The 18,923-nt window shown below is 29.2% G+C and overlaps 1 protein-coding gene across 1 annotated transcript; it reads left to right on the top strand.

Moving 5' to 3' along the window:
- The first annotated feature begins 1,964 nt into the window (after nucleotides 1-1,964).
- Nucleotides 1,965-6,928, top strand: LOC123300922 (trypsin alpha-3-like). The gene is made up of 5 exons (XM_044883602.1): nucleotides 1,965-2,039; nucleotides 3,554-3,648; nucleotides 5,162-5,518; nucleotides 6,452-6,601; nucleotides 6,662-6,928. The coding sequence occupies exons 1-5, from the start codon at nucleotides 1,976-1,978 to the stop codon at nucleotides 6,803-6,805; spliced, it is 810 nt and encodes a 269-aa protein (XP_044739537.1). The 5' UTR covers nucleotides 1,965-1,975; the 3' UTR covers nucleotides 6,806-6,928.
- The last annotated feature ends 11,995 nt before the right edge of the window (nucleotides 6,929-18,923 follow it).

Below are 18,923 nucleotides of genomic sequence, written 5' to 3' on the forward strand. Positions count from 1 at the left end.
TAATGTCCAAAATGAGATGATCAATGGCACTACAGTCTTGGTTGAGCCATGGCCTCCTCAGCAATTGACCTCTATAGCATTCTTTTTTTCATCATAGAACACTATCCTGTGATCTTCATAATTTGGAGATCATAAGTGACGTTGGCGACGTTGCCCATCCATCTCATTTTCTGGTGTAAACTTTGGCATTTTGTACTTTTTTAGCATTTTGGCTTTGATGATGTGGACAATGTCTTGATTTTGCAATGTGTTATTTATCTCCGTGTTGTATCGGATTCTCCATTCATTGTTTTTTTTTCACTCCGCCGTATATTTTCCTGATTTCTTTCCTTTAGATATAAGTTTAAAAATATTACCTATTACGATGTATATGTTTTTATAGTGATTTGGCCGGAAACTTCCACTTTCGTCGGTATAATCGATTTGTCGATATAATCGATGCCGTTAAAATCGATTTTGGCTCTATTTGTTATAATATACTATTGAAACTATTTTGGGGAGTATACCTGGATGGTCAGTTAATATTAAGGTTAATGTTTTGTACGGTACCTATATTTAAAAAGAATAAATACAGACTTTAAGAGCGGTACTTAAATATCATCGATTATTCATTAATGAAATGTCTATTTACAAGATAGTGAATAGACAATTTTAGATTTAAAATAAATTATTTTGAGGTAAATTAATTTTTAAAATTTTTATGGTAAAATTTTAAAATACAAGATTTAAATTTCACTAAAATAGAAAATAATTTTTCCCATTCATATATGGAGTCACTTATTTATGGTTGAACCCTTTAAGCTTCTACTTTTATGTAAGTGGCTGGGAAAAAAATTATTTGTTACTATTTAGTGAAATAAAAGCTAATGTAGGCATCTAAATCTAAATATGGTGGGAAGAAATGGTAAAAGTATTTGCATTTTCACTATTTTACAGATCTCCGTATAGAAGAAATTATGACGTGTGTGTAATTTATTCAAATTGATAGCATTTGAATAGACTTTACGTCTTTTGAACTAGGTAGAATGATTTGCATTTAGACTTTGATCGTAGTAAACTTATCAAATAGTGACAATGTTTGTATTTTTATTTTGGGTTTCGATAAAACCTTTTAAATTCGTCACTGATTAGATGAATTGTATGTATATTGACTTTGTATTTAGGAATACTAGAATTCTCTTTTGATTAAAGTTTATAATGATGCAACTTTTCCTGCTGGTCTAAGATCAAAACTTATGATATAAGTTTTATGAAACCAATAATATTTTTAGCGTTGCGTGAAGTTTTCATCTTGGAAGGCTAAAATCCTAAGTTATCTTTTGCCTCCAACGAAGTATTGTGTAACGTATTCTCTCTGAGATTTTTTGTGCAAAAACAATTAAAATTAGAAATCTATACTAATTTTTAAATGCTAAAATGTGTCTGTATGTAAATAACGTTTTCACTGCAAAATCTCAGAACCGATTTTATATGAAATTTGAAATGAAACCTTGACGAAACATGCCAGGAAAATAGTTTACCTTGGGAAAACGTACGTTATTTACTTTTAATCGCACGAAATAATAGAATTTTTATCTGACAATTATAATTTTACGTTTACAAAAATTACAATAGAGAATATTGATGTTTTTACAAACCGATTTACAATTATTTGTGATAAAAACATGATTGTTGGACAGATTTGTCATTAGGCTATTTTTATAATTAATCTGTACAATTTCTTTTCCAGAATAGCGGAAATTTTTTCAGTTAGTCAAATGTGCTATAAATAAAAATAAAAACAAAAATTTCCCAAAGTAGGTGCAATTGTTTGTATTTATTTATTATCAAAAATTCAGAAACAAATGATTTATTTTTTTTAAGTGCCTTATTATTCCCGATATCTTATCTTTACCGTTAGCCAAAATTCAATATAGGTAATAACAATTATTTAATTTTTTTAAATTTTTTCAATCGCATTTAAAATTTGGTGCTTATGATGAAAATATCCATGAGAATTTTATGCAGTATTTTAGTTTATAATTTTTGGTATTTATTTTGTAAGTACATTTTTATTTATCGCTTTAAGTTATAGCTTAGTTTTAATATTAAAAATGTACTGATTTTAAGATAATTACCTTAGTTAAAACTTATTAATTGTGTCAAAAGTAAAAAAATTGCGTCTTATGCACATATCCTTGAGTCCAAAATTTTACATAGTGACTTTAACAACCGGGTCACGTTATTGGGAGGATTTTAGCCGGTCAATGTTTTAATAGAACTCAACTGTTAAAGTCGCTATGTAAACTACTGGACTTAATTTTTCTTTTCAGTTTTTATTGAACGCACTCGGTTTTGTTTTTATTCTTATTTATCATACCACACTTATCATAGTTTGTCGATTTTCATTTTCAATTTATGTATGTATGTTTGGTCTTTATTGTATAAACGCGTAGGCCAATTATAATGATTTTTACGTCAATCGATTTGTCTATTTAATATGTATTCGCCGACTTTAATTTTTTTTCTTTTTCACAATACGGCGTCTGGTGGTTACTATGTTGCATGTTCATTATTGACATATCTTCAGTAACGCTCGCAAAATTAAGATAAAATTGGCCCACGCGTTTGGTCTCTAATGAGCCACAAATACCAACACAATTAATTGATGAATTTGAAATAATTCTTTGACTGATGTTTGGTTGTAAAAAATTCAGATATTTATCATTTTCCCAATTAGCGATAGGAATTGAACCAAAAGGCTCTTTTTCATCACGAACGTGTATCTAATTTTAGTTTAATTCCCCAACTTAACTAATTCTGAAGATTAAATGAGAATTCTTGATAATAATTAATTACATTTAGTATTTATATTTTCTTTGTAAATTGAGAAATTGAAAGATAATTTATATTTTTCCTGTCAATGTACGAGAAAAAATTGCATTAGGAAATAAATTTAATTGTAAATTCGTCATAATTTTGTAATAAATTTGCTTTCATTCAGAATGATTTTTTATTCCTTCAGATTGATAATCTAATCTTTTTATCTTTAAGTTGCTCTTGAAAAGAGTATACTATAATTTGATTAGAAAAAATACTTATACTTTAATACTCGTGCATGTTGGCTGGCTTTTATCAAGTTTTTATTAGGTATGAGACAGAGTTTATGGTGTGAGACATCACGACATTAGTTACTGATCTCCAGAAAATACTAAAACTGCGTAACCTTAACAAGGTCAAGAAATACCTCAAACATTAATAAAAATTAAAAGTTGCTGTTACTCACGTGGCTTGACAAATTTACATTTCTAATATGTTTCTTATATATGAACTAGTTATTTGTATTTTTTTTACAAGGAAAATTATTTAAAAATCAAAAAAACCCGACCGCGTTAAATATAAATCTTTTCTATTTCAATTATGCGAAAATAATTAATTAATGTAGGTATCATTAAATTTGAAAATTCTGAATAATTAAGAAAACATAAAATAGGGAAAATCAAGATTGAAATATTGATGAAAGAAGTAGAGGTTTTTACATAATAATATTTATGTACCTACTTAAATGTTTTAGGTACAATAAGGGCGTCAGAAAATTCAACAGAAACTAATTTAAAAGGTCGAATTGTGAGTGGTGATGAAGCATCCCCTGGTCAATTTCCATACCAGGTTTGTTGAAAATTACTTTATTTGTCTCAGATGCAAAATATATCCAGTACTTTTTGAACTTGACAAATGAATATAATCTGTGTGTTTTAAGGACATTCATTATCAACTATGTTTTGCTATGCGCTTTCTTAGGGAAACAGTACCAATGTAAATTTTAAATAATTTTAAATTAGTACAGACTTCAGAATTTTTTTGAAATTCTGTTAAAAATTTAAGTAAATATTAACAATTAAAAGTGTAGTGATCGATTAAATTGTTGAGAAATATTGATTTATTTTTTCCATTTAGTCCCATGTATAACTTTGCTTTTTGTCACATTTTAAACTTAAAAATCAACGAGACAAAATCAGTATATTCCTTAAGTTACTTCAAAAATAATGTTCAAACAAAATTAATTGTATATGAAGAAGTACATCTTATATGATCTTGGATTTACGCGTAATTAAAGGTCATTTAATAATGAGTTCAGATTCATTGCTGGTAAAGAAATAGAAGAATACTTAAAGTTAGTTGTTTATTTTATATATTCTATTTTATATTTTAAAACTACACACAAAATAGAAGCTTTTAAATGACTTCAAAGGACGATTTCAATCTGTTGGCGACGAGTAAAAAGACTTACTCCATACGTAGACATAATGTGTAAAATAAATCGATTATGATTAATACCTAATTTTTTGTATGGCAAATCAGTTGAAACAAACAGGAAGAAAAAACGAAAATATTTTGATTTTTTATGGATTTTTGCTTTTTTGTCTGTATCTTTTTTATTGCGTAGAGATAGGTATAGGGAATGCGTAGACAAAAGAAAATAGATTAAATTTCTTTTTAAATAATATACTGAAAAATGTTTGAGTTAAAAATTGACCGAGATATAGCCATTAAAATCTTTCTTTTTTTTTGGCATTTCATACCTCGTTTGAATTTTATTGTTAAAATTATTATTTCACTCAATGATACAAAGTATTTTACGTTTAACGTAAAAGGAATATGGATGAATAGTACTAAATTTTCCCAATAATATTACCAAAACCATGTTGAAATGGCTATATCTCGGTTAATTTTTAACCAAAAATATTTTTCAGCCATTTAATAGAAAATTTCCTACTTTCTTTTGTATGCTGCATTCTCTCTACCTATCGCTGCCCAAAAAGGTACAGACAATAAAAAAGACAAATTTTGTCATTGTTTTCCTATTTGTTTCAAAAAATACTTACTCATTCGATTTAAAATTTATCTTCAAAAAATTTTATATCAAATTTCTTGAAATTTTGCTTAGTTTATGACATAATTAAAAAAAAAAACCAAAAGTGGTGCTTTTTCACTCCTATCTTCAATTTCCGCCCTTTCATTTAATAGCACTCCGCGTGTTTTTTCTTCTTTAACAACTCATTAAACGATTTTTACAATAAAAACTCGTGAACGCTTTGGTTCCTTTCTATATGACTAATAATCAATAGTCTATAAATTAATTACATTTTGTTAATGAGTAATTTCCGGAAAAATTTTTCAGATAGTACTTTTTTTAAATGGAGCACAGCATTGTGGAGGGACAATAATTGATGCTAATCATGTAGTTACCGCTGCTCATTGTTTGTTTCATCATGGTGATCCAATTAAACCGTACGAGTTATTAATTAAAGCTGGTCATATATCATTAAATAATGAAACCATTCAAGAGTATCCTGTTATTAAGGTGATCACACATAAGAAATTTAAGTCAAAAATTTTTCTAAACGATATTGGAATACTGCAAGTAGGAATTCGATTTCAACTGGAAAATGGTGTGTTAGAAGCGGTAGCTTTAGAACGAAATACAATCGCTGATGGAACAACATGTTTGGTATCGGGATGGGGAATTCAAAAGCAGGTAGTATTTAAAGAAATCCTTGTAAATAGATACACGTAGGATATCATTAGTTGGATTCAACTATCTTATGTACGAAATCCGGAACAGGTTAGGTTAGGTTAGAGTGGCTTTCCTGGGGTGGGACACACTTAGACCGTAGGATCCGTTGTGATACTGAAAAAGGGTTTGCCTATCTCCGGCCACTACTGCATGAACCGTTTGGAGCTGTTTAAGAACAGTAGGAGTTTTTTGACATTGACTGAATTTAGGCCAGAGAGGTCGTCAGAGAGAGGTTGGCTCAAGTAAGTCCAACTTCTCATGGCAATAGCTGGGCAGTGACAGAGAAGAGACATTATCTCTTCCTCCTCACTACTGTGATAGGTCATGCGGTAGTCATGATACACTGCCAGGCCCTGGCGCTCAGCATGCCTGTCGCCCAGCCAGTGCCCTGTAATAGCCACAACAATTTTGTTAATAGAGGCCTTTGGAAGTGATATAAGATCTACGGAACGCCTACGATTATACTCAGACCATGTATGTCTTGTAGAACCACAAGTACGTTCCTCCCTCCATCTTAGATTGGCCTTTTTTAAAATATGATCTTTGAGGAGCAACTTGCAAAATTCCGGAACAACAGCTCGCAATATCTTTTATCGCAAAATTATGTCATGTTTAAATTTGTCCTTTTTTTTTGTAAGAAATTTTTGGGATAAAAGGAATAGGTGTAATTTGTTACATGTGTTACGTGTATCGGATTACTATGCTACATGTATCGTATATTTTAAGTTTTTATCAATTTTTCCAACGCCGTTTAGGTTTTTTTCTTGCTAATGGCATAAAAATTGAAAGTCTCACGTTTTTCAACATTCATCGTATGGTTTTTTTGCTTAGTGAAATTTCATTGAAAACACAATTCTTTCTGAAAAAGTTGGCTCTAGTAAAATCTTTTTTTAGAATACAACGATTATGCCGGAAACATTACATTATGCCGAAGTACAAATAATTAATCGTAAAAAATGTAACACCATGTACGGAGATTACATGAAAATTTATAAGGAAATGCTGTGTGCAGCAAATGAAAAAAATTTTGCAGATGCTTGTGATGTGAGTAAAGAGATTTTTTGACAACATAGGTTTGAAAATTAATATTATCGTGATTTGCAGGGTGATTCTGGAGGACCTCTAGTTTGTGCCAATAAATTAGTAGGTATAGTCTCATGTGGTCTTGGATGCGGTTTACCTCCATATCCTGGAGTGTATACTAATGTTGCGAAGTACCATAGTTGGATTACATCCATCATAGATTAAATCGATAATATCTAAGGAAATATTGTTGGAAATCCATGTCGAGAATGTCTAGGTTTTTTAAATAGCTATTTAGGTGTAGAGCATAATTTGTCCTTTGGCTTAAATTTTACTAGTAAAGTTTTGGAAAGTAGAAATGCACTTGCATTCAACCGAGAATATTTTTCTTCTGAAATTTCTATTTTTTAACCCGGTATCAAAAAAGTGCTGTTGTAAGTTTAACCGCTATATGTGTGTGTGTCTGTCTGTCTGTCCGATTTTGATTTTTTTGTTTCGTTTGAAAGGTAATTTTATGGAGAGTGTTCTTAGATATGTTTTAAGTGGAGTTTAGGGTTTCGTACCCGAAAAATTTGTCGGGGGCTATTTAAATTTTGTAAATTTAATTTGTTGATCCAAAACTATAATTGTTACCTACTTTTAAAAATTTGTAATTTTATACATTTTCTTTATAATGTTAATAAATAAAAATTTTTTTTACTTTAAGCCAACTTTATTTGTCCGTTAAATGCTTAATGAAAACGGCGACATCGATTTTTATCATAAAAAAATGCAACATCAAGACTCAAACACAAATTTTTATGCAGCTTTATATGAAGATTTAGGAATATAAATATCGATATTTTATCTATTTTGGATAAATATATGCATACGAAATTTATTTTGGCTATCCAAAAGTTTCGATAGAAAAGATAGAGCCTTGGTATTTTCCTAATAATTTTATAAATAAAGATAAAAATACATATTACAGGGAAATGAAAGAAATTTTCAAGCTTTCACAATTTTGTTATAGTCAATTATTAAATATGTTAAATATTAAAATAATTTTTGTTACATTTTAAATTTAAATAATTTAATTTTAAAACATTCCATAAGAAAGAGTAGGTAAGTGGTTCAATTGTAGGAAAACTAAAAAGTACAGAATATTATCATTAAAACTGTACGTGTTCTGTAATTTCAATTGTTTTTGTACACCAACAATCACCTTTTTATGAGACATACAATTTTAGATGGTAAATTTTATACAATTATTATTTTCTGGATAGATAACTTGATCTGCAGTAGAATTAGTTTTTAGTGAATTGTATAGATAATAGTAAAACAACTGACAATTTTTTAACAAAAGTTAAAGTTTTAACGTTAACAAAAGTTCAAAATTTGCTGACTTTTAAACCATTTTCAGACCTGTTTTTCAAAATTATTTTTCATGTTCTTATATAACTGCCAGACAATTTTGCCATTCATAACACTAGTATGAAACATCAGGGTATATTAATTTTAGTTCCAAGTTTGTAACCCTTAAAACAATTGATGATACGAACAAAATTTAGGTACATATGTATTATAAAATCACCAAATTAGTTCATTTCCGGTTGTCCGTCTGCCCGTGAACACAATAGTTCAAAAACGAAAAGAGATATCGAGCTGAAACTTTTTAAAAATAGGGTCTGGAGTCCGTAAGATCCATCTTGTAATCCGATAGAGATAGAACAATAGTTTAAATATAAAAAACATTCCTTATAAAAAATAAACAACTTTTGTTTGAAATATTTTTTCGGACACATAACTTTTTTACTCATGAGGGCCTAAATTAGGACAAATGAAAAAACAATTTTGGATAAAACTTTACAGTCCGTTTTTGCTTAAACTGTACGGTTTGGTGAAAAATGTTTCGATCCAAAAATGTCAGTTTTTAAATCAGTAACAACTAATTTAAAGTGCTCATCTATCGATTACCAGGCATAGAGTAGAGTGAGTTCTTTCATTCATTGAGCTTGAAAACCTACGTCAAGTTTAATATGCGCGTAAGATGTGCGCCTCCCTTTAAACATTTTTCGCATGAAGCATTTTTATCGATAAAAGTTATTTTTTGAGTTTCAAGCATATATAAACTTAAAGAAGCATCCTGTATATGCATGAATTGCATAAATCTATCATACATCCAATAATCCAATTATATGTTGTTTGCAAAAAATATCAGAAGCTGTGTGGACGATTCCGGCTCAAATGTACTTTTCTTTATACCTAATATTGGTACGAAAAAAATTAAAATCCTTCAAATATTTTAATTAATATCAAAGTGTGTAGGTAAAGTAGCAGTTACCTCCGTTGCTAAAGGTATAACCTTGTAGGTGCTGTTACAAATAATGTCTAGATAGCCGTTAGTTTATGAGATATTAAAAAAATTCATTTTGATTTTGATTTCCGTCATTATTAATGAAATTAACTATAATGATAACTAATAGTGCAGTGATAAAAATAAAATAGCTTCTAACATTTCAGAGAAAATAGTTGACAATTTATTCTTGACTAGCTAAGCAATTTAAATAATTTTCGAACATAAATTGTATTCTGTGTCACATAATTTTCTATATTCTAATTGAATATGTAAAGTTAGAATAATATATTAGAAATTTTACTTACATCTAGATATATTATTCGAATATGAAAAAGGTTTGTTTTCATTTAATTCTAAATAATTATATAATTTTTTTTGAACTGTTTAAATGACTCGACTACATAAGAAATTTAAATTAAATATTTCAACACTTGGAAAAACTCAAATGCGAATTAATGGTTTACGGCAACAATATTGTTTTTTCGAGAGTAAAAATGGCGAGAAGAGTGTCGAAGAAATGACATAATAAGGTATTATTCTCCTTCGTAGATCAAGCTTAGAAAATTTATCTCAACCTCTCAACCGTTTTTTCATGAGCGTAGCTTTTTTTTTATCAATAGTTGATTTTTAGGAAACTGAGATTCAGTTTGCTCAAGAACGTCTTCCATCAATGGAAGTGTGTCATCCATCTCATTTCGAAAAGAGGCAACATAAATGTAACTTATCTTGAATTTCTAGTTTAAGCGAATTCGTTGTAAATGATTTAGCGAATGGAAATATTTGAAACTTATACTCCAATACGAAATGGTGGACCATTTTTACCTATTATGACTGTGAGCTCGTTTTGTAGTAAACCAATCAAAAATACATTGAACAATGAGAAAATATTTTTCTCATCGGATTGCACCAAGTTCTCCGCATTGCTTTAAAAGTCATTTTAGATCTTAAAAGGTAAGCGATAGAGTAACACTTTTTAAATTAGAAAATTAATCCCCATTAAGAAACTAATATTTTTTTAAAAAAAAGACTTTTTCGAAAATCGTTAGCTTTTGAAGGAAATGGCTTAAAAATATGTCATTATTGCATTTTATCAAAAGAAAACACGCTACTTACAGAAACATGCTTTGGCCAAAAGTTATCAAACGCAATAGAGGACAGTCACCTGTGCCCATAACTTTGACCTGAAATTCTAGTTTCATGCGACCTTGATCTCCAAACGATCTTGAAAATTTACTTTGGATTAAAAGTTTCTAACACAAAATAATCATCTTTTTTTGCTCTTGATAACTTTTGTCTAAAAAATTTTTCCTAAGCTAACGTATTTTCTTTCCATTAAAAGCAATAATGAGATATTTTTAAGTTGCATTTCCTCTGAAAGCTAAAGAGTTTCGAAAAAAGGTTTTTAATAAAAAAATGTTCGTTTTTTACGAGGGACAACTTTCTAATTTCAAGTGTTATTCTATTTCTTATCTTTGAGGATCTACATTGACTATTAAAGCACTTGGAGAAATAGGTCCAAACTGATGTCAGAACATGAGGTTCCCCATCGAACTTTGCAATTTTTGTTGAGTTATTTTTCGATTGGAACAGAAGAGCTATTAGTCATAGCCAGCCTATTTACTGAAGAAAATTGAAGAACTGACTGCGCAATGGAACGATTTATTATGCCATATTACCCATAAAAATGGAAAACTAGACTTGATATCGTAACAAAATTTGAAAGTAAAATAAAAATAATGAAAAAACGAAGAATGACGTCTCTAAACTTCCTGTTTGTTAAAATGTTAATTTTAAACATATTTAAAATCATATGTTGCGTACTATTACGATTAAAGATTTTTAAAAATCAACTTCACCCACCGAGTGAAAGTCCTTCACCAGAAAAGATTTAAAAAAAAAAAATTATTCAACATGCCCATTGACCAACTATGATATTAGTTTGTGACTCATTAGAAATTTATTAAATTTTTTCAGAATGTGTTAGAAGAGACTCATTCTTTAAAAACAATAAAATGATTAAAACAGACTTGGAATTTTATATGAAATGCTAAGTAAAATTATTATTCAATTTTATTATGAACATACAATCGAGACATGCTATGAAATAATGGGTGTCATTCGAACAATCATACAAATAATTAAATATATAAAATATATTCATATACCTAAATAAGAGTTCGTAGCCAACCCCTTCGAAAAATTTTGGATTTTTGTTTTCAAACCAGAACATGTTTTTTTTATTAGTATATTTGAGATGCTATACCCAGGTTTCAAATTTAGGGGTGAGTGGAGTAAACACGAAGGCCCGCAGTTACGAAAAATCTTTGAGTTAGTATCATGAATTTATTTAAAAAAATTTTTATATGATTTTGTGCCAATTCTTATAATGATTCGACTAATTATTTAATTGGTTACTACCATTATTTAAATTAATAATTACGGGTCAATAGTTTTTAATTAACAGTATTTTCCATAGCAAAATGGGGTAGTTATCTTGGAAATAGTAATTGATTTCTTCTTAAATCATTTTGCTTAAATCTTTTAGAGGTAAGCACAAACAGCGCATCTTTCATTTGAACCAAGATATTAAAACTATTTTCAAAGAAGCTTTATTATTTATTACTTCGACGATTTGGATATTTAGATATATTTCAAATAGCTAATTACAAAAAAAATGAGAAACACTGCTGAACTCAATATACACGGGTGGTGTATTTATACTGTTGAAACGAAGAATATCACAACAAAGAAGACATAATTTTGGATTTGTATAAAGTACAAATTTAAGTGGTTTGCTGTAGACAAATTGTCATTAAATATAGCTTAAATTAATAACAGTGAATTATAATACGATAATTTTTTATCGATATTTTTACTAATTTTTCCATATTATTAGTGCAGAAATATGAGATTACAAATTGAGTGACATCCTTTACAATCATATTGCACTGTCAGTTGACACTTATATGATTTTGTCTAGACTAGACATGGAGATTTCGAAATTATAATAATAATAAGTTTTGATAGACGTAGGTATATCATATGCAGAAAAGACTCAATTTTAATTGCTTGGAATAGATTTTAATATACTAACTATAATAGACAGAGATTATATTGATGTCCAAAATTCATGGGTCCATTGATAACTGGGAGTTCCAACTCACCAACTGGCGATAATAATTTGTACCAGGTGACAATACTTGTACTTCATTTTTTAAGGCCAATAATTCAGTAGTTCCAATTTAGACCACCTGATTACTTACCAATTATCAATAGGACAGTCGTAGTTTTTCCAAATATTCAAAGAGGATCCCTTGAATTAAAAGCGAAGTATATATGCGTGCCTTTGCCAAGACCATAGATTTAAATATCGCAAATCCAATGATGATTGATACACGGTAAGAAATTTTTTACCGATATCACTATGTAAGTACGCAATACTAAAGAGTTCCAATGACTTGCTATAAAATTTTAAATATATATGATTTTACTATTAAATGTATCCGAACATGTACCACAGTTAGGACGCATGAGCCGATGTCAGTATGGATATCAGGCCCATACTAACTGGTGATATTCACGATACTACTGGCGTTAGTACTATTTAACTTAGTAATGCCACTGATGTTACTTATGGCATATCATCAATATTTTTTAAAATGACAGAATAGATTAAGAATAATAAAGTGACAAGTAGTAGTGTGACAATAAACATAGCGTTTATACCTATATCTATTAAATAGGATCGTAGCTCAATAATGCTTATTGATAATTGCGCCAAAAATCTTAGCGGGAAACAAGTAGCATTGCGACAATTTTAATGTAGTATGGGATTCAAGACCATACCATCGAGTTGAACTTACCATTTACTAATGTAAGTGGCTATAAAGTTTTCATACCATACAGTATTATAAATAACGCCATTGTTATAGATCATACGGCAAAATTATATCGAGTATTATCCGATACTTTTTAGGTATTTGTCCTTATATCATACCAGCATTATAATAAACGCCAAGCATTCTTACCGTGTATGAAAATTTTAAGCAAAATATTGCTCGATAAAAGTCTTCCAATACTAAGACGAACAAGAAAAGCAAAAAGGTATCGTTAAAATGGTAGTTAATTAAAAATTGATAGAAAAGATTTGTACAGATTAGATGGGGATACTTTTCTAAACCTGTGTACGTGTCTATTTTAATATAAATTGGAATTGTTTTTGATATATTCATGTTTTTTATATTCATGAAATTCAAATTTAAACACAAAGTGGCTTTAATCATCAAGTCAAATTCAAATTTTCACAATTTTCTAAAGGAACAAAATATATTTTTTAATCTTAGATAATTTCAACGTTGTCTATTACGAAAACCTTACTTCAGAATAGATTTTAATGAAAACAAGCAGGAAAACTTTTTTTTATCAAATCCTCAAAATTGTGAAAAATGTGGAAAATATGGAAAAATAACTTTAATTTTGATTGATTTGTATTCATTCTGGTTCAAGATTTGCATTGGTCTCAATGGGATAAATGATATGAAATAATAAAATTGATAAGTTTTTTAGAAAGTTCTTTAGGTGTGTCGATACCATAACGAAAGTGTTACCAAAAAACTGAAATTTTGTTTCCAATTAATGAGCATTAAATACGCCTTTCGTATAAATTTCAAGTTGATTCTCTGTACGGTTTACGATAAATAAAGTAGATATTAAAATAGCCATTTTTCATGGTGGAATGTGAAGAAATCGTAATAAATGTTGGTTTTATGGCCAATAAGTGCTTGTAAAAATGTTTCCATTTACAATAAAAAATTTTTACCTATATTCTTGAAGTTTTAAGCTTAAAATTCATACCGAAATTAAGGATTAACTGTGCATAAAACAGAAAAACTATTTTTTGAAAAAACACAATTTCTCTCCAAACCGTTCAAAAAGGTGATTAATTGATATATAAAATTTCAAAACGTTGGTATCTTTTCCAATTTACTATATCAAAATACCTTAAAGAGTTTGTGAATATGTTAACAAATATTTATAAATTTTATTTATCTATTAATCACCTTTATATAGGTCTTTTGTGAAAAATTTATATCGATTCTCTGTACGGTTTATGAGAAATGTTCCCTTTTTTTTTTAGAAAAAAACACTGACTTTGATAGTTAATATTTCATAAATGATAAATAAAATTTTCATTTTTTCGGTATCGAAATACCTTAAATAAATTATGGAATAAAATGAATATAATAAATCAATTATATCTATATACAATGTATTGGTGGTAGTTTAGTTTTATTAATCATGTCTTGTGTTGCATGTAATTAAATGGCAAATACACAAAGCGCTGTGCTATATACTGCACAGTGCACACAATGAATTTATAGGATTGAGGGCACTAGCACTATTATTTATTATCACTATGGTCGAATACTCTTCCAAACAAACATAACATATAGTTTGTAGTCCAGAGGTACATGTTTATAATTTTCATTGAAACTTTGAAATTTTCAATGCAAAGACGTGATGCGATGTCCTATAATGATCCCTCTAAGCCAAAATATAATTTATAGCCAAACTATTCAAGATATGTACAACATCGAATACAATAAATGGGATCGTTTCATCGACCTTGTAAGAATGCTAGTACTGGAGTAAATCTAAGCAAAAAAAGGCTGTTATATGGATTAAAAGTTCGAGCAGTTAAACTTGGGGGTTTTTCTTTTCACATCAAAATAAGTATTTTTTGAAATTTTTTACTTTCCCGGAGTGGTGCAACATGTTTAAAAAACAAAATGGCGTCAAAAATGCAATTTTTTTCAGAAATTTTATCATTTTTATTTTATATTCGCAAAAGGAGACATCGGTGCATATCCAAATTTGGTAGGTTTGTAGTCCATGTTAAGAACTACTCCTCATAATTTTTTGGTGGGGTTTCGTCCCTTCCCCTCCTAGTTATATATATATGTATACATACATATAGTAAAACAGTTCATTTGACTATAACTTGAAAAATATTCGATTGATTTTAATGAAACTAATATCAATAGTAGGTTTTATTACTTACAACTTTCGGTTAAAATTTTAGCGAAATCCGTTAAATAGTTCGGCCAAAATTTCCAATTTAGGGAATTGTTTAAAATGGGTGCCATTTTATGCCATTTTGTCCTACGAGGTTAAATTTTTTTTTAAATTGTAGCATTTTTAATTATCTTTCAATTTTATAATAAGTGGCTTACCCGTAAAATGACTCCTTGATCCATATTTTTGCGAAAAACGGAAAATTTAACACTTTCTGGAAATAATTGTTTGGGGGGTGTATGGATTGGCTTTGGGGGGTGTTTTTTGCTTTGGCATGAGAAAACTATTTTTAAAAGAGGTCTATATGGTTTGAAGCAAAATTTTTAAGTTTTAACCCCCGCGCTGTAAGGGGGAAGGGGTGTATGAAATAAATGTATCTTAAAAGATTTTAAAAAGAGGTCAAAATAGTTTAAAATGCTAAAGTAACCCAAAATTTTAGATGCTTTTATTAATATAGCACTTTTTACAACATCCACCACTTCCCCTCCCGCTTTCATATTTTTTGCAAATTCAAAATTTTTATGACGTATAAAGGGGTTTTTGGGGGTCGCTGATCTCGAATTTTGCCATAGAATATCAAAAACAATTGTAATATTTTTAGGGGGTGTACTTATTTGGGCCAAAAGTTCGAGATCAGCGACCCCCAAAACCCCTTTATACGTCATAAAAATTTTGAATTTGCAAAAAATATGAAAGCGGGAGGGGAAGTGGTGGATGTTGTAAAAAGTGCTATATTAATAAAAGCATCTAAAATTTTGGGTTACTTTAGCATTTTAAACTATTTTGACCTCTTTTTAAAATCTTTTAAGATACATTTATTTCATACACCCCTTCCCCCTTACAGCGCGGGGGTTAAAACTTAAAAATTTTGCTTCAAACCATATAGACCTCTTTTAAAAATAGTTTTCTCATGCCAAAGCAAAAAACACCCCCCAAAGCCAATCCATACACCCCCCAAACAATTATTTCCAGAAAGTGTTAAATTTTCCGTTTTTCGCAAAAATATGGATCAAGGAGTCATTTTACGGGTAAGCCACTTATTATAAAATTGAAAGATAATTAAAAATGCTACAATTTAAAAAAAAATTTAACCTCGTAGGACAAAATGGCATAAAATGGCACCCATTTTAAACAATTCCCTAAATTGGAAATTTTGGCCGAACTATTTAACGGATTTCGCTAAAATTTTAACCGAAAGTTGTAAGTAATAAAACCTACTATTGATATTAGTTTCATTAAAATCAATCGAATATTTTTCAAGTTATAGTCAAATGAACTGTTTTACTATATGTATGTATACATATATATATAACTGGGAGGGGAAGGGACGAAACCCCACCAAAAAATTATGAGGAGTAGTTCTTAACATGGACTACAAACCTACCAAATTTGGATATGCACCGATGTCTCCTTTTGCGAATATAAAATAAAAATGATAAAATTTCTGAAAAAAATTGCATTTTTGACGCCATTTTGTTTTTTAAACATGTTGCACCACTCCGGGAAAGTAAAAAATTTCAAAAAATACTTATTTTGATGTGAAAAGAAAAACCCCCAAGTTTCACTGCTCGAACTTTTAATCCATACACAAGGCGTAATTTCACTCTACTATAGGTAAAATGATCCCATTGCATTTTATACCAAACAGTTCACCTAAAATATTCACTGTTCACTGGTAATATGATCTAAATCAATAAATTCAAGACTCGCCAAATGATGGGGGATCATTTTATGTATTATAAATTTACACACAAAATAGATCATTTTAAACTATATAAAGGGGATCATTTTACCCGTACTTACTAACACAAAAAGAAAATTAACCCAATAAAAATAAAAATTTACGATAAAATTTGTCTTTCCATAGACCAACGCAGTAAAGTTAATATTTTTGTTACGAAACACCAAATAGCTTTTACATCGGCATAAGTCTTTGTTCAATGATTAATATGATCACGATGAAGTAACTTAAAACATCGAGCAATGCTTCACTTAAAAGATCGAGGGATCATTTTTCTTTGAGGAATAATTATATAGCACTTTCTTCTATGCTAATGAAGTGTTTACTTTGGAGATTCGAATACCTAGAACTATTTTCTGTTATTTATTAGATGCATCGTTTACTATCTAAAATATTTTGAAAAGTAAGCTTTCTTTCCTAAAGGCTCTTGGATGATTGACAAAACTCTTGTATAGAAATTTATAGTTATTCGCAATTTCAAAGTTTTGTTTTCAGACTCTTTTCTTGGAGTGAATTCTTTGTCTTCAGTATTAAGAGTAACACAAAATATTTTTGTTGGCTTTTTTCTGATATCTGAAAAGAAATTAAGATTATTTCAAATATTTATTATTGTCAAAATGCTATTTTTGTCACGAAGTATTTAATTCGAAGGCCATTATCTGGTCATTTATGGTCGGTTACGAACCTGGAAAATCACTGATGATATTTGCGATTACGGTTTATAAAAACGAAATAAAAGACATTGTGTTAATTGGCATGGAGAAAGTCATCAGTTTCCCCAAAATTATTTCAAAACAAGTGACAACAAACACTTGTCTGTGTTCGTTGTTGAAACACCTTGTATAGATAGTGTAGGACGGAATCGTTTATTTTTACTTTATGTAAGTAAAGAGAGATAGCCACTCTTAATAGCCAGGCATGTATACATGTCATACGCACATGACTGATATTCTCATATAATACATACTATATAATTTGCACCTAATTTGCGCCCTCGTGGGCAAACAGTGATGTTTACGAAAAAATGTTTAGAACGAAAGTTGTGTATTTGTTATAAGGAACATTTTTTACATAAACTATTGTTCTATCTCTAACGGTTTACAAGATGGGTCCTACGGATCCAAGACCCAATTGATATATGTTGCTCATTTACGAACTTGACCTCACTTTTTACGTCCTGAGGACGCTGTTAAAATTTCAGCTTGATATCTTTTTTCGTTTTTGAGATAGCATATCAGACAGACAGACAAACAGACAACCGAGAAAGGACTAATTAGGTGATTTTATGAAAATCTAGACCAAAATTTTGTTCGCAGCATCAATATATTTAAGCGTTACAAACTTGGGAATAAACTCATATATGTATGTATGCATGGTATAATGAAGGCTTTAGAGGTGTAAATCGGTTTTTGAGATGGGTCTTAGGCTTCGTATTAAGGGTTTACAATCTTCAATGAGATCTACAAACAATTAAACTGTTAGTTCTTAATACTGTTACGTTGTTCAATATAAGACACTTTGTTAAGCCACAAGGTTTCGAACTATTCTCGTTTATTGTTCCAGTTCTTGTATTCAGTATGTTTGTTGTTTTAATATACATCTATATCTATAGGTACTATTTCTCCTCTATTATATTATCAATGTATGTACATTTCTATTTTACAACGTTTTAATCAATTTATGTAAGTTGAATGTAAAAGCAGAAGTAGAGAGTAGTCTAGGTTTTGTATTTAAAAACAATGACTTGACAGGATATCAGGTTAACCAATAACAGTACGACAAATGTCTATGTCCTGTATATTTTAGCTGAATAATTTATATAATAATTTATTCCTTAGGTCTTATACTTTCCGTACGGGTTATTTATTTACTTGATATAATCGAAAAAAATGATATAAACAAAAAATGTTGAGTTCATAGACCACAATTATTATGCAAATATTATTTTTCATCTGGGTTTTTAGATTCAATGAAAAGCAAACTCTACTTCATATCTGATGTGTGATAACTGGTAAACTTTAAATTAGGAAGTTTTTCCTCACTAAGGTAACCGTACAGTTTAGGTAAAGTTTTACCCAAAATTGTTTTTCGTAGGTCGTCTACGGACTTTTTTAAGAAATTTTTATCTTTATAAGAATACAAGCATTTCTTATAAAAATAAATTTTTTTTGCAATACTTTTATATTTTT

The sequence above is a fragment of the Chrysoperla carnea genome, chromosome 5, assembly GCF_905475395.1.
Source record: "Chrysoperla carnea chromosome 5, inChrCarn1.1, whole genome shotgun sequence".
Lineage (NCBI taxonomy): Eukaryota > Metazoa > Arthropoda > Insecta > Neuroptera > Chrysopidae > Chrysoperla > Chrysoperla carnea.

What these genes read in the sequence shown, in the direction of transcription:
- LOC123300922 (XM_044883602.1), top strand. Translation starts at nt 1,976, where the DNA reads ATGATGAAAATATCCATGAGAATTTTATGCAGTATTTTAGTTTATAAT. An exon ending in CTGGTCAATTTCCATACCAG is followed by an intron (nt 3,649 to 5,161) that starts GTTTGTTGAAAA and finishes AAAATTTTTCAG; the next exon opens with ATAGTACTTTTTTTAAATGG. An exon ending in ATTTTGCAGATGCTTGTGAT is followed by an intron (nt 6,602 to 6,661) that starts GTGAGTAAAGAG and finishes CGTGATTTGCAG; the next exon opens with GGTGATTCTGGAGGACCTCT.